This window comes from Bos javanicus, chromosome 27 (genome assembly GCF_032452875.1).
Source record: "Bos javanicus breed banteng chromosome 27, ARS-OSU_banteng_1.0, whole genome shotgun sequence".
Taxonomy (NCBI): Eukaryota; Metazoa; Chordata; class Mammalia; order Artiodactyla; family Bovidae; genus Bos; species Bos javanicus.
The window spans coordinates 2,767,352-2,781,107 of record NC_083894.1 but is presented as its reverse complement, the minus strand read 5'-3'; the positions used below and the strand labels follow the sequence as shown (position 1 = coordinate 2,781,107).

Genomic DNA, 13,756 nt, shown 5'->3' with positions numbered 1-13,756 from the left:
CTGACAGGATGAATCCCATAATTATATGTTTTCTTATGGTATGTTTTTTTTTTCTTAATTTTATTATGGTAACATGAGATTTACCCTCTCATGCTATCCTTTCAATCATTGTTTAAAATGAGCAGTTAGCATTTTGTAAAATTTACAGTGCATGATTCGGCACCTCGGGGCTTCCCAGGAGCCACAGTGGTGAAGAACCTGCCTGTCAATGCAGGAGGCGTGAGAGATGCGGGTTTGATCTCTGGGTTGGCAAGACCCCTGGAGGAGGGCATGGAAACCCACTCCAGTATTCTTGCCTGGAGAATCCCATGGACAGAGGAACCTGGTGGGCTGCAGTCCATGGGGTAGCAAAGAGTCAGACACAACTTAGCACTCAGGCAATACAGCATTGTTAACTGTTGGCACAGCTTTGTCAGCTGATCTGATCTTTAGAACTTGGGCGTCTTTAATGTCTGCCGTTGGATGGTAGCTCTGCCTTCCCCGCACCCCTCCCCTCATTTCCTGGCAACTACCATCTGCTCTCTGCTTCTCTAAGTTTGTCTCTTAATTGCTTCCTATCCGTGGAACTGTGCGGTATTTGTCCTTCTATGACAGACTTGTTCCACTTCCAAGTCCTATGGGTCCGTCCATGTTGTTGCAAGTAGCTCAACTTCCTTCCTTTTTAGAGGGCTGAATAGTATTCTATCGTATGTATATACGACATTGCTTATTCATTGGTGGACATGGAGGTTGTTTCCGTAAGCTGGCTATTGCGAATAATACCCTGACGCACATGGGGGTGCAGATGCCTTTCCAGGGGAGGGATTTCATTTCCTTCAGACAAACACTCAGAAGTAGAATTGCTGGATCATATGGTAGTTCTGTTTTTAATTTTGCTTTTTAATCACCATGGTCACATTATAAGTAATCCTTTATATAGCAGCTCTTCTCACTAGAGTCTGAGGTCCTTAAGGATGAGCGCAAGTTCTTAGTCATCTCATTATCACCGGCACAATAATCTGGGTACTTAGTTAAATTCAGTGCCTGAATATCACTCTGTCCTCATAAAGCGCCAGTTCTCCATGGGCCATGTTTTCCCCATCTGTGATGGGAATCTGAGGTGGTCCTCAGGGTTGACTTGAGGAGGCATGTAGATGTGGCAGTGCTCCCTGACCCATTCCTCATAGAGTCTGCAAAAGACATTATTAATTTCCACATCAGCAGAAACTCTCCCTGGATTCATCTTAGATCTGTTTCCAAGGAGCTATCGTGGCTTTGTGCTGCAGACACAGATGCTTGTGCTGTGTGCCTTGCCTCTAGCTGTCCCGAGGACCAGTGACACGCAGTGCAGCTCTGTCCCCGAGCCCAGGTACGGGAGGAGAATCGGCTCGGAGTTCTCCGCAGGGTCCATCGTCCGCTTCGAGTGTAGCCCGGGCTACCTGCTCCAGGGCTCCACGGCCATCCGCTGCCAGTCTGTGCCCAACGCTCTGGCTCAGTGGAATGACACGATCCCCAGCTGCGTGGGTAAGTGTGTGTCCCCACGGTGTGATCACCTGCACGGGGTCCGCAGTCCCAGTTCACTAAGGACTCTCTTTGGTCCACGTAAGCGGACTCTTGCTCCAGATCTGTTTAAAGGGCAAATTATTTTATCAGAAATAATTGAGTAGCAGCCAAATCCTAAAAATTACTGTGTTTCATGAAACAAGTCATCAGATTAACAAGTATGAAATGTGTTTTCCTTTTTGATACTTATTAAGTATGCCATCACAAGCCATGGGTATTCAACATAATTTCATTTGGGGGAAAAATCATTATAATGTTGATTTGTTTCATGTCTTGTGTAATGCCCTTTTAATAAATTGGTGCTGATGAAGATCTGAAAAATAGTAGGTTAATACATCCCAAATAACAAAGACATTGTTGGTGATAGTTTATTTGCTTCATTTTGTGTAAGGACCTCCAGGGCAATCATGATTAGCACTTGAATTCATCTGTGCCTTTTAAGCATCTCTTCTCTCTGGATTTGTTCACAAATCCCATTAGTATCCATTGGAGCTGCCTGTCTGTATATGGAAGAGAAAACTCCACAGAGCTTCTTAACTTGTAGTAGAGCAATTACTCTAAACAGAGTTCACTTCAGAGATGCTGTTGTTGGGTACAGTGTCTGAGACTTAGCAGCAGAGCAGATGATCATCTATGGTATTGATCATTTAAAAGAAAACAGACTAAGTCTGACCTTGGCTACAAATGCCTTTTCAAGTATCATAGTCCATGTAATATCTCTTAATAGCTGATCACACAGCGAAGGGGCACTGAGTACAATTAGTGTTCTTCACTGTACTTTATTTACACTAAGTGTGGGTTTGGCTTTCAGTTCCCTGCAGTGGCAATTTCACTCAGCGGAGAGGTACCATTTTATCCCCCGGCTTCCCTGAACCTTATGGCAACAACTTAAACTGCATATGGAAGATCATCGTTACAGAAGGATCAGGAATCCAGGTATGTTCGCAAAGCCCAGAGACTCCTAAGAAACAGAGCTCTGCCCACAGGCTTTTCCCTTCTTTGTTTCCCTCTTTTTGTATTGGTTACTCTAAATATACAAACCATAACCTGTTTCTCTTCTCTTACCATTGCTACCAAGTGTTTCTAATCATGTGTCTACATTCGAGATTAAGGTGATAGACTTTTAGAATAAAGTCTATCAAAAGTGCCATTGTGGAAGTTTTGTGGATGTCATTTCGATGGTTTATCTTCTTTGGTTTTGCCTTTCTCTCACATGTATATTTTTAATGTCATGAAAACCCCATTGGACTAGTCTAATTTTTTTTTTAATTTTATTTTATTTTTAAACTTTACAAAATTGTATTAGTTTTGCCAAATATCAAAATGAATCCGCCACAGGTATACATGTGTTCCCCATCCTGAACCCTCCTCCCTCCTCCTTCCCCATACCATCCCTCTGGGTCATCCCAGTGCACCAGCCCCAAGCATCCAGTATCATGCATCAAACCTGGACTGGCGACTCATTTCATATTTGATATTTTACATGTTTCAATGCCCTTCTCTCAAATCTTCCCACCCTCTCCCTCTCCAACAGAGTCCATAAGTTTTTAAATTTATTTATTTTTAATTGAAGGATAATTGATTTACAATATTGTGCTGGCTTCTGGCACAGATCAACATGAATCTGCTATTGGTATACATGCCTCCCCTTCCTCTTGAAGCTCCCTCCCACCTTCCACCCACCCCACCCTTCTAGATAGCTTGAGCTCCCTGAGTCATACAGCAAATTCCCATTGGCTACCTATTTTACATATACACTACATATATGTTTCCATTCTGTTTTCGTCTGATTTTATTAAGTGAAGGATAAATATTGGCTTCTTTGGTAGATTCAAGTGATCAGCTTTGCCACGGAGCAGAACTGGGACTCTCTGGAGATTTATGACGGTGGTGACGCGAGCGCGCCGAGGCTGGGGAGCTTTTCAGGTGAGGTGACCCCGTCCCTGAGTTTCTGTGAATCCAAGTCATCACGCCATGACGGACTGCAGGAGAACACTCAGTGCTGACCTCTCCCTGGGAGACTCTTCTCTGTGCTAACAAGTTTCTCTAGTGTTGGGAGGCTTGGAAGGGGAGCACCGTCCCCTGCAAGCAGCAGGCTGAGGGGTGGTGGGCCCCGCGCTGGGAGAACGTGGGTTATTACCCTGTGGATGCAACAGGGTGTCTTCACTGAAGTCAGTTTTGTGTGGGGGTGGCTTGGACAACGAACATTGGGTTGGCTGACTTCCTTTTCTCTGGCACTTGTTAGAAGTGTTTGATGGAGTTGGGGACCAAGCACTGAGGTCAGGGAGCAAGGCGGTTGGGGTCCAGATGGAAGGTCGGGGGCAGACGTGGAAACTGAGAACCAAAGTAAACATACGGAGGATGGGGACAGGGTTTCTCATGACTGGGCGGGGAGTTAGATACATAGGGATGAGAAAGCTGGCGTGGAGCTGGTTGTGATGGATTTGAACTAGAGACACTGGTGTGAACTCATGGTCTTCACATGTATAGCTGTGCATGCCTGTCCAGTCACTAAGTCATGTCCAAGTCTTTGCAACCCCATGGACTGTAGCCTGCAAGTCTCCTCTGTCCATGGAATTTCCCAGGCAAGAATTCTGGACTGGGTGGCCATTTCCTTCTCCAGGGGATCTTCCCAATCCAGGGATCGAACCCACATCTCCTGTATTCGCAGGCAAGTTTTTTACCCCTGAGCCACTTGGGAAGCCCTATGTACAACTGTACAGCTATAGACATAGAAATGTGTGTGTGTGTGTGTACATATTTCCCACCTCTGTATCCTGTGAGGTGTAAAACAATAACCCCTCAGCAAGGAGTTACCCACCTAGAACCCAATTGTGTGTTTCTGAAATCACTTGAAGTACCATTCTCCCTTAAAGGCACTAGTGCTTTTTGGAGAGCCACTGACTCTGAAGCTCTGGGAGAGAAAACATGCATGATGAGCCACTTTGTACAGAATAGAAATATGTGGATCCACGCTGATATGCGTAGACACATGCATGAGTGTAAGAAGTGGGAGAGAAAGCCTTCCCAAACTATAATAAATCTAAACTAACAAATCGGAAGGAGATGGAATTAGAGCCGCCGCTGGTGGCCGTTAGGACATACACAAGCCACGTGGGGAGCTCAGTGGAGGCTGAAGGTAGCATATGAGGTTGATGAGGACAGACAGCCACAGTCTCCATGCACCTCCTTACCTGGTTCTCACGCACTCGCTGCAAAGGAGGAACAAAGTCATTCACAGTGAGAAGCCTGGCAGACACCACCTTCCTAAGGCAGTCATGTCAAGATTTCCAGTAGCGGGACGAGGTATGCACTGGTATACTGATAAGCCTGCTTTCAAAATAAGCAAACAGAGGAACAGAAAGGTTATATTTGACTTAGAATTGCGGTTGCCGTGGTATAAATCCTCCAGTGCATGCACACTGAGTCGCTTCAGTCTGTCCATGGCATTTCCTAGGCAAGAATACTGGAGTGGGTTGCCATGTCCTCATCCAGGGAATCTTCCAGACCCAGGGATCGAAACTGCATCTCTTACGTCTCCTGCATTAGAGGCAGGTTCTTTATCACTAGCACAACCTGGGAAGCTAGTAAGCCCTTCTCCACCAGAGCTGATTTCAAGTAGCCAGCATGATGTCACTAAAGCTGAGTTTGGGAGGAAATACCCTGAAGTAGAGTCTGGAAGCCTCTGAGTCAAATCCCTCACACCTCTGAGAGCGGGCAAACAGAGTGGCCTCAGGAGGATACCCTTTGCATGAATCACAGCCTTGTTGTGGCAAAGGGGCTTGAGTAACTCAAAGAAGCTGTGAGCCATGCTGTGCTGGGCCACCCACGGTGAACCAGTCACAGTGAAGATTTCTGGCAAAATGTGGCCCACTAGAGAAGGAGACGGCAACCCACTCCAGTATTCTTGCCTGGAGAATCCTACGAACTGGAGAATCCTAGTGTGAAAAGGCAGAAACATAGGACAGCAGAAGATGAGTAACTCAATGGACATGAATTTGAGCCAACTCCAGGAGACAGTGAAGGACAGGGAACCTGGTGTGCTGTAGTTCATGGGGTCGCAGAGAGTAGAACCTGACTTAGCGACTGAACAACAGGGGAGAATACAGCATCATATTTTGATATTTTTGCCAAAAATGTATCACCACCTGAATCTAGTCATGAAGAACATCAAACATTCTCTTTGGAGGTTATGTTGCTTTAAAAAAAAGCATTTTTTTTTTTTTCAAAATGTGTTCATCTTTTTTTGGAGAACTCATTTTCAAGTTTGCCTGCACCAAGACTTATGGCAGGGCAAAGACATGACTTGTTACTGCACACCACCCCTGTGTGTTTTGGTTTTTAACTACTCCCAATCTTTTGCAATCTCATTTCCTGAACTTATGTCTAGTGTAGTCTCAGCTTAAATATATAAATAATATATTAATACATATTCATTAATATATATTAATGTATAATACTAAAAGCATGAGAATCTCCTATGTAAACAATGACAAAAAATCCTTTGTAGTGTGCATTTGATTAACTTATAAAACTTTAAAGAAAAATATTACATATGAGCAATTTTTATTAAGTTTTATATACTATAATTTGTAAAAAATTTTAAATTCTAATTTTCTAAAATAAAAATTGATTTTGAAAAATATTCTGCACACAAAAAGTAACTCATATCTTTCAAAAGTATTGAGTTCCTGAAAGGGAAAGGAAGACTAAGAAATTTTTACAAACCAAAAAAAAAAAACCCTCACAAAACTAAAGGGACACAATCATAGATGGACACAATCATAGATGGAAAAGCTGTTATTGGCAGATTGTCGAAATTCCAGTGATTTCTGTGGGATATATGGTCCTGCTGCCTCTATGTTAGTGTTTGTTTTTTTTTTTTTTATAAACACCTTTGTTTTAAGACATGCACACTAAATTTTTATTAAAAATATGTCACAATGTCTGCAACTTGCTCTCAAAGGATTTAGTTGCTCAGTTGTATCTGACTCTTTGCGACACCATGGACTGTAGCCTGCCAGGCTCCTCTCTCCTTGAGACTGGGTTGTCATTCCCTTCTCCAGGAGGTTTTCCAGACCCAGGGAGCAAGCCCGGTATCCTGCACTGCAGGTGGTCTTCTGCATTGCAGGTGTATTCTTTACCGACTGAACTTACCAGGGAAGCCAAAGGGTTTAGAATGAAATAACTTTACACATACCTGTATTGTGGATGGTGATCATTTCACACTTATGTGGACAGAGCTAGATATCATTATTCTGTAATATATGGCAAGATAGTGGGTATATGGGAGTTTTTTGTACCATATTTGCAATTTTAAGTTAAACGCTACTTAAAATATTTCAAAAAGAGTATTTTATAAACTTTATATGGAAGAAATGACACATCAGCCATCAAGTCTGAATATATTTCAAAATGTAATACATGTTTACACTTTTTTGTTCCTGTGATAATTTCAAAATAATTAAAAAGGAGAATCTGAACCCATTTTTAAAAGTTAGCTGTTGACTACAAGCAAAGAAGAATGAGTAGTTGCTAGAGGTACACATTTCCAGAAAAACAATTGACTGACTTCTTGAATAAATTCAGGGTTTTGATTTTCTGTCTGGATAGCCATGTGTATGTAGGACTTATATTGTAAGCTATTTGAAATCATTTTTGGAAGTAGACAGTTGATAAATTATAAATGGACACGATAGAGCAAAAGTCATACCAATCTGTCGCTGACAAGCAGGATTAAGGGAGAGTAAATAGCAGTGGCTGGAGCAGCGTCTGCCAAACCTGGAGCACAGTCGCTCAGCTTCCCGCACGTGCGGTTCTATCTAGGTCAGTGAAGCAGTGCCATCAAAGGTATTCCGCCTGTGGCAACAGTTTTTCAAAAATCCCTGAGCTGCATCTTGAACCGGGGGAATACGCTTCTTCTGTGCGCCCATTCTGAGCAGAGTCCCAGGCGGATGCCGCTGCAAGGGGTGGGCATTGGCCACAGCAGGTGCGCATCACTTATGCGCCCCGGGCGCCGAAACCCAGCATCTGTTTAGGAAAACAAATGATTATATTTAGAAGTACGGAAGTACAGACAGGACCGTCATTCATCAGTATAGTTGCTGCAATTAATAGTAATGTTTAGAGGGACAGTGATGAGCCACTAAGCCCTTTCATACACACAGTGCATGCATGACTCACACATAAGAACTGGACTGTTATTTTGATTTCACAGAATTGGAACATCTTCAAGCGCTTTCAGTAACAGGACTGGTTTATGTCACAGTCAGCAGTGGAAGTGACTTTTCCAATTGTGCTGCAACATAGTCAGGAAAGCCAAAAAGTCAGAAGTGTGTGTTGAGAACGCACGTGTGGAAACAACTTGGCTGGGGGCTGGAGGCGGTTAAATACACTGATTATCTGAAATCATAGGCAAAACCAGGCAGAAAGTTATACAAATGCTGTAACAAGAACTTACTTTTTGGATGAGTTAGATCATTGTAGTAACATTACATTAGCTTTGTACTTTGTGTAGGCATCACCCAAAATATACAGAAATAAAAGGTGAATGAGAGGACAGCAAGCATCACACAATTTGAACGAAAGTGGATTAAAACTGGAGTTTCTATTTGGTGTTTCCTTCTTGTCTCGATGTGGGGGTGGGTCGAGCTGGCCCAGCAAGCAGGTGCAGGCAGCACCCTGACCTTCAGGCCCCCTTTCCTCCTCCTCACAAGTCCATCCCCACGTGCCCGGGTGTGCCCTGTTCGTTGCTGAGCAGACAGCATGCTGCTTCTGGTACAGCCTAGATGGGGAAAAGGTGATGCTCAGACAGAAGACTTTCTGAAACAGGCAAGGTCACCTCACCTTGCAGGTTTCCTCCATCTGCAGTGTTAACTATTAATTAGTTTCAAAGAATGATCTCTTTAAGTGTGTCTGCTGACCATAGGGATAGGCTTATGTTTTCCCTCTCCGTGACTCAGTTTCTTAAAAGTCTGCCTCTCTGTCTATCTATCTTTATCCATCAAACCAAGTTTGAGTAACAAAGGGGTTAAATCTGCAGTCATTTTCTGTTTATCATTCAGCAAACGCTTACATTGTCTCATAGTGAATTGTATACTCACAGTTCAGGTCTGAAACGACTCCACCTCCCACAGACAACCCCACCTGAATATTCAGGGAAAATGGTTTGAGGCACTGGCCCCAGATCTCAAGTGGGAAATTCGTCTTCCAAAGACACACACACAGTCATTAGAGAGTGTACCTGGTATTTTCTTTTGTCCTCCATTTATGCCTGTTCTTCTTCCAAAACAGTCAGGTAATACTTTGTATACTGATTATCCAAAGACCCAGCCAGTATACACATTACTAGCCCCAGCATATTGTCAAACTGAGGGTGAACTTTTATAAACCCAAAGAGTTTCTGAAAGACTACATGCTAATCCAAGGTTAATGAGACGTCCTCAGGATGCAATTCTTACCTGGAGTCATTGGTTTGCTTACAGCTGTTTGAGGGTCGTAGAATTGTTTGAGTAGAAAGTGAAGGGCAACCGGGGATCTTGCCCTTGCAACATTGTTCATCTGTCTTGGATAATCACCAGCTTATTTCCTTATTTTGTTATTTAAAATAGTATTTATACTATGTATGTCTATAATGTATAATATTTATACATTAGCATCATCATCATCCATGAATTTGCCTGCACCATGGGGAGGAGTTTTACCTGAGAGATGGCTCCTTCACACATAGGAAATGTGTATTTATTCAGCAAATGACTTGGATACAGTAGAATATCAAGCATGTACCCCTTGGGTAACAAGGGGCTTAGGCTAGCTTATTGCTTTCCCATAGTATAATGCATTCTGGTAATGCATTCTAAATGTCTGGCTGAAGGACATTTCCTTTTCCTCAGGACCTTGCAGCACCATGGCTCTGTTTTCACCCTTGTCCTTAGCATCTCTAAATTTCCCTACTTGTCAGTTGCTACAATGCAAGCTAGAACATTTTAATTAAAGGAAGCATTGTATAAAATAAACCTGCATTTTCCTTTCCTTATATGTTTCATTGAAATCATTTGCAGATTTCAGAGGGAACATTATTCAGTATGAATCACACAGGGATAAAGAAGAGAATATATGATCAAAAGCAACCTCTTCTGAATAACATTACATCAAATCTATAGTCTAACTGTTTCCCCAACTTCCATATGACTTGCATGTTGAGGCTTTACCCTTCTTTGTTCATGGCAAGTCAGAAAAAAAAAAGGCAGATTGTTACATTGATAAAAAAAAAAGCAATGTGAATAGTCAAATGCATGGTAAAGCATAAGAATATATGTGTTTTCACTGATACGATGAAGACATGCTGCATCTGTCTGAGGAGGGCAGATGAAATATGGAGCTTCTTGTTGTCGTTCAGTTGCTCAGTCATGTCTGTTTGTGACCCCATGGAGTGCAACGCTCCAGGCTTCCCTATCCTTCACCATCTCCTGGACTTTGCTCAAACTCATGTCCATTGAGTCAGTGATGCCATTCAACCATCTCATCTTCTCTTGTTCCCTTCTCCTCCTGCCTTCAATCTTTTCCAGCATCAGGATCTTTTCCAGTGAGTCAGCTCTTTGCATCAGGTGGCCAAAGTATTGCAGCTTCAGCTTCAGCATCAGTCTTTCCAATGAATATTCAGGCTTGTTTTCCTTTAGGATGGACTAGTTGGATCTCCTTGCAGTTCAAGGAACTCTCAAGAGCCTTCAACATCACAGTTCGAAAGCATCAGGCTTCCTTCTTTATGTCCAGCTCTCTCATCTGTACATGACTCCTGGAAAGACCATAGCCTTGACTACATGGACGTTTGTCACCAAGTGCTGTCTTTGCTATTTAACACACTTGTTTAGGTTTGTCATAGTTTCCTGCCAAGAAGGAGTCATCTTCTAATTTCATGGCTGGAGTCACCATCTGCAGTGATTTTAGAGTCCAAGAAGAGGAAATTTGCCATTGATTCCACCTTTTGCCCGTCTATTTGCCATGAAGTGATGGGACTAGATGCCATGATCTTAGGTTGTTTTTTTGTTTTGTTTTGTTTTGTTTTTTAATATTGAGTTTTAAGCCAGCCTTTTCACTTTCCTCCTTCACCCTCACCAAGACGCTATTTAGTTCCTCTTCATCTTCTGCCATTAGAGTGGTATCATCTACTATCTGAGGTTTTTTATATTTCTCCCTGCAATCTTGATTCCAGCTTGCACCTCATCTAGTCTGTAGTCTGGCATTTCACATGATTTACTCTGCATATAAGTTAAATAAGCTAGGTGACAATACACAGCCTTGATGCACTCCTTTCCCAGTTTTGAACCAGTCCATTTTCCATGTCCAGTTCTATTGCTTTTGACCTGCATACAGGTTTCTCAGGAGACAGATAAAATATCCTGGTATTTCTATCTCTCCAAGAGTTTTTCACAGTTTGTTATGATCCACACAGTCAAAGGCTTTAGCACAGTCAATGAAACAGAGGTAGATGTTTTTCTGGAATTCCCTTGCTTTCTCTGGGATACAGCGAATGTTGGCAATTTGATCTCTGGTTCTTCTACCTTTTCTAAACCCACTGAAACGTGGAAGTTCTCAGTTCACATAATGCTGAAGACTAGCTTGGAGGATTTTTAGCATAACCTTACTAACATAGGAGATGAGTGCAATTGTCTGGTGGTTTGAACATTCTTTAGTACTGCCCTTATTGGGAATTGGGATGAGGATTGACCTTTTCCAGTCCTGTGGCCACTGCTGGGTCTTCCAAATTTCCTAACATATTAAGTGCAACACTTTTACAATTCATCTTTTAGGATTTTAAATAGATGTGCTGAAATTCCACCACCTCCACTAGCTTTACTGGCAGCAGTTCTTCCTAAGGCCCACACTTCACACTCCAGAATGTCTGGCTCTGAGTGAGAGACAACACCATTGTGGTTATCTGGGTCATTAAAATCACTGTTGTACAATTTTTCTGTGTATTCTTTCTACCTTTTCTTGATCTCTTCTGCTTCTATTAGGTCTTTACCATTTCTGTTCTTTACTGTGCCCCTCTTTGGATGAAATGTTCCTTTGAGATTTCTAATTTTCTTGAACAGATCTCTAGTCTTCCCTTTCTGTTGTTTTCCTCTTTTTTTTGCATTGTTCATTGGAGAAGGCCCCCTTGTCTCTCCATGTTATTCTCTGGAACTCTGCATTTAGTTGGGTATACCTTTCCCTTTCTCCTTTGCTTTCACTTCTCTTCTTTCCTCCACTATTTGTAAAGCCTCCTCAGACAAGCACTTTGCCTTCTTGCATTTCTTTTTTGGTGGATGGTTTTATCCACTGCCTCTTGTACAATATGACAGACCTCTGGAGGAGGGAATGGCAAACCACTCCAGTATGTTAGCTGTGAGAACCCTATGAACTGTATAAAAAGGCAAAAAGATATGACGCCGAAAGATGAGCCCCCAGGTCAGAAGGTGCCCAACGTGCTACTGGAGAAGAGCAGAGGACAACCGCTAACAGCTCCAGAAAGAACGAAACGGCCGGGCCAAAGCAAAACGGTGCTCAGCTGTGGATCTGTCTGGTGATGAAAGCAAAATCTGATGCTGTAAACAACAGTTTTGCATAGGAACCTGGAATGTTAGGTCCATGAATCAAGGTAAACTGGACATGGTCAAGCAGGAGATGGCAAGAGTAAAATGGACATCTTAGGAATCAGTGAACTAAAACGGATAAGAATGGGTGGATTTAATTCAGATGACATTTTATCTACTACTGTGGGCAAGAATCCCATAGAAGAAATGAATAGCCCTCATAATCAACAAGAGTGCAAAATGCTATACTTGGGTACAGACTTAAAAATAACAGAATGATCTCGGTTCATTTCCAAGGCAAACCATTCAACATCACAGTAATCCAAGTCTATGCCCCAACCACTGATGCTGAAATTGATCAGTTCTATGAAGACCTAGAAAACCTCCTAAAACTAATACCAAAAAATTATTTTCCATTCATCATAGGGGATTAGAATGCAAAAGTAGGAAGTCAAGAGATACCTGGAGTAACAGGCATTTTTGACTTTAGGGTACAAAATAAAGCAGGGAAAAGGCTAACAGAATTCTGCCAAAAGAATGCACTGGTGATAGCAAACACCCTTTTTCAACAACACAGGAGATGGCTTTACACATAGACATCATCAAATGGTCAATACTGAAATCAGATTGATTACATTCTTTGTAACTGAAAATGGAGAAGCTGTATACAGTCAGCAAAAACAAGACCTGGAGCTGACTGTGGCTCAGATCATCTGCCCCTCATATCTAAATTCAGTCTTAAACTAAAGAAAGTGGGGAAAACCACTCGGCCAGTTAGGTACAGGATAAATCAATCCTCTATGTTATGCGGTGGAGATGATGAACAGATTCAAAGGATTGGATCTTGTAAACAGAGTGCCTGAAGAGCAGTGGACAGAGGTCCATAATATTGTACAGGAGGCAAGGAATAAAACCATCTCAAAGTGAAAAAAAAGAAAAGGAACTTCTTACCATGCCTGGAAAAAGAGAGTAGCTCAAACTGTAATGATCAAAGCCAATACTTGGATTAAATATGTGACGATCAGACAAGCTAAGGGGATCTGTACACCGAAACAAATGTCCTCAGTGTTTTCTTTTTTGTGGAAATATAATTGACTTACAGTATGGTGTTTGCTTCAGTGTACAGCAAAGTGATTCTCTTGAATAATGTGTATTTTTCCAGATTATTTTCTATCACAGGTTACTATAAGTTACTGCATATAGTTCCCTGTGCTAAACAGTTTATCATTGTTGTTTGTCTATTTTATACATGAATGTGTATCTGCTAATCTCAAATTCTGAATTTATCCCTCCCTGCCTCCCTTTCTACTTTGGGAAACTTGAATGTATTCTCTGTATCTGTGAGTCTGTTTCTATTTTGTAATTAGATCCATTTGTATTCTGCTTTAGATTGCACATGTAAGTGATAGCATATATATCCTTCTCTGACTTACAGCACTTAGTGTGATATTCTTATGATTTTCTAATGGGAGAAGTGAATGCATGCCTGATATTAAAGCCCAGCCTGTGTCCCTTCCCGCAGGTACCACGGTGCCAGCGCTGCTCAATAGCACATCCAACCAGCTCTACCTGCACTTCCAGTCAGACATCAGTGTGGCCGCTGCTGGCTTCCACCTGGAGTACAAAAGTAAGCTCCCCTG

General features: G+C 42.2%; 1 protein-coding gene across 1 annotated transcript in view; it reads left to right on the top strand.

Moving 5' to 3' along the window:
- The window catches only part of CSMD1 (CUB and Sushi multiple domains 1), a 2,072,278-nt gene that overhangs the window by 1,841,008 nt on the left and 217,514 nt on the right, over window positions 1-13,756 (top strand). Inside the window, exons 34-37 of the mRNA XM_061404066.1 lie at window positions 1,300-1,503; window positions 2,354-2,478; window positions 3,372-3,468; window positions 13,639-13,743. Coding sequence (XP_061260050.1) covers window positions 1,300-1,503; window positions 2,354-2,478; window positions 3,372-3,468; window positions 13,639-13,743 — 531 coding nt within the window. The remainder of the gene's footprint in view (window positions 1-1,299; window positions 1,504-2,353; window positions 2,479-3,371; window positions 3,469-13,638; window positions 13,744-13,756) is intronic.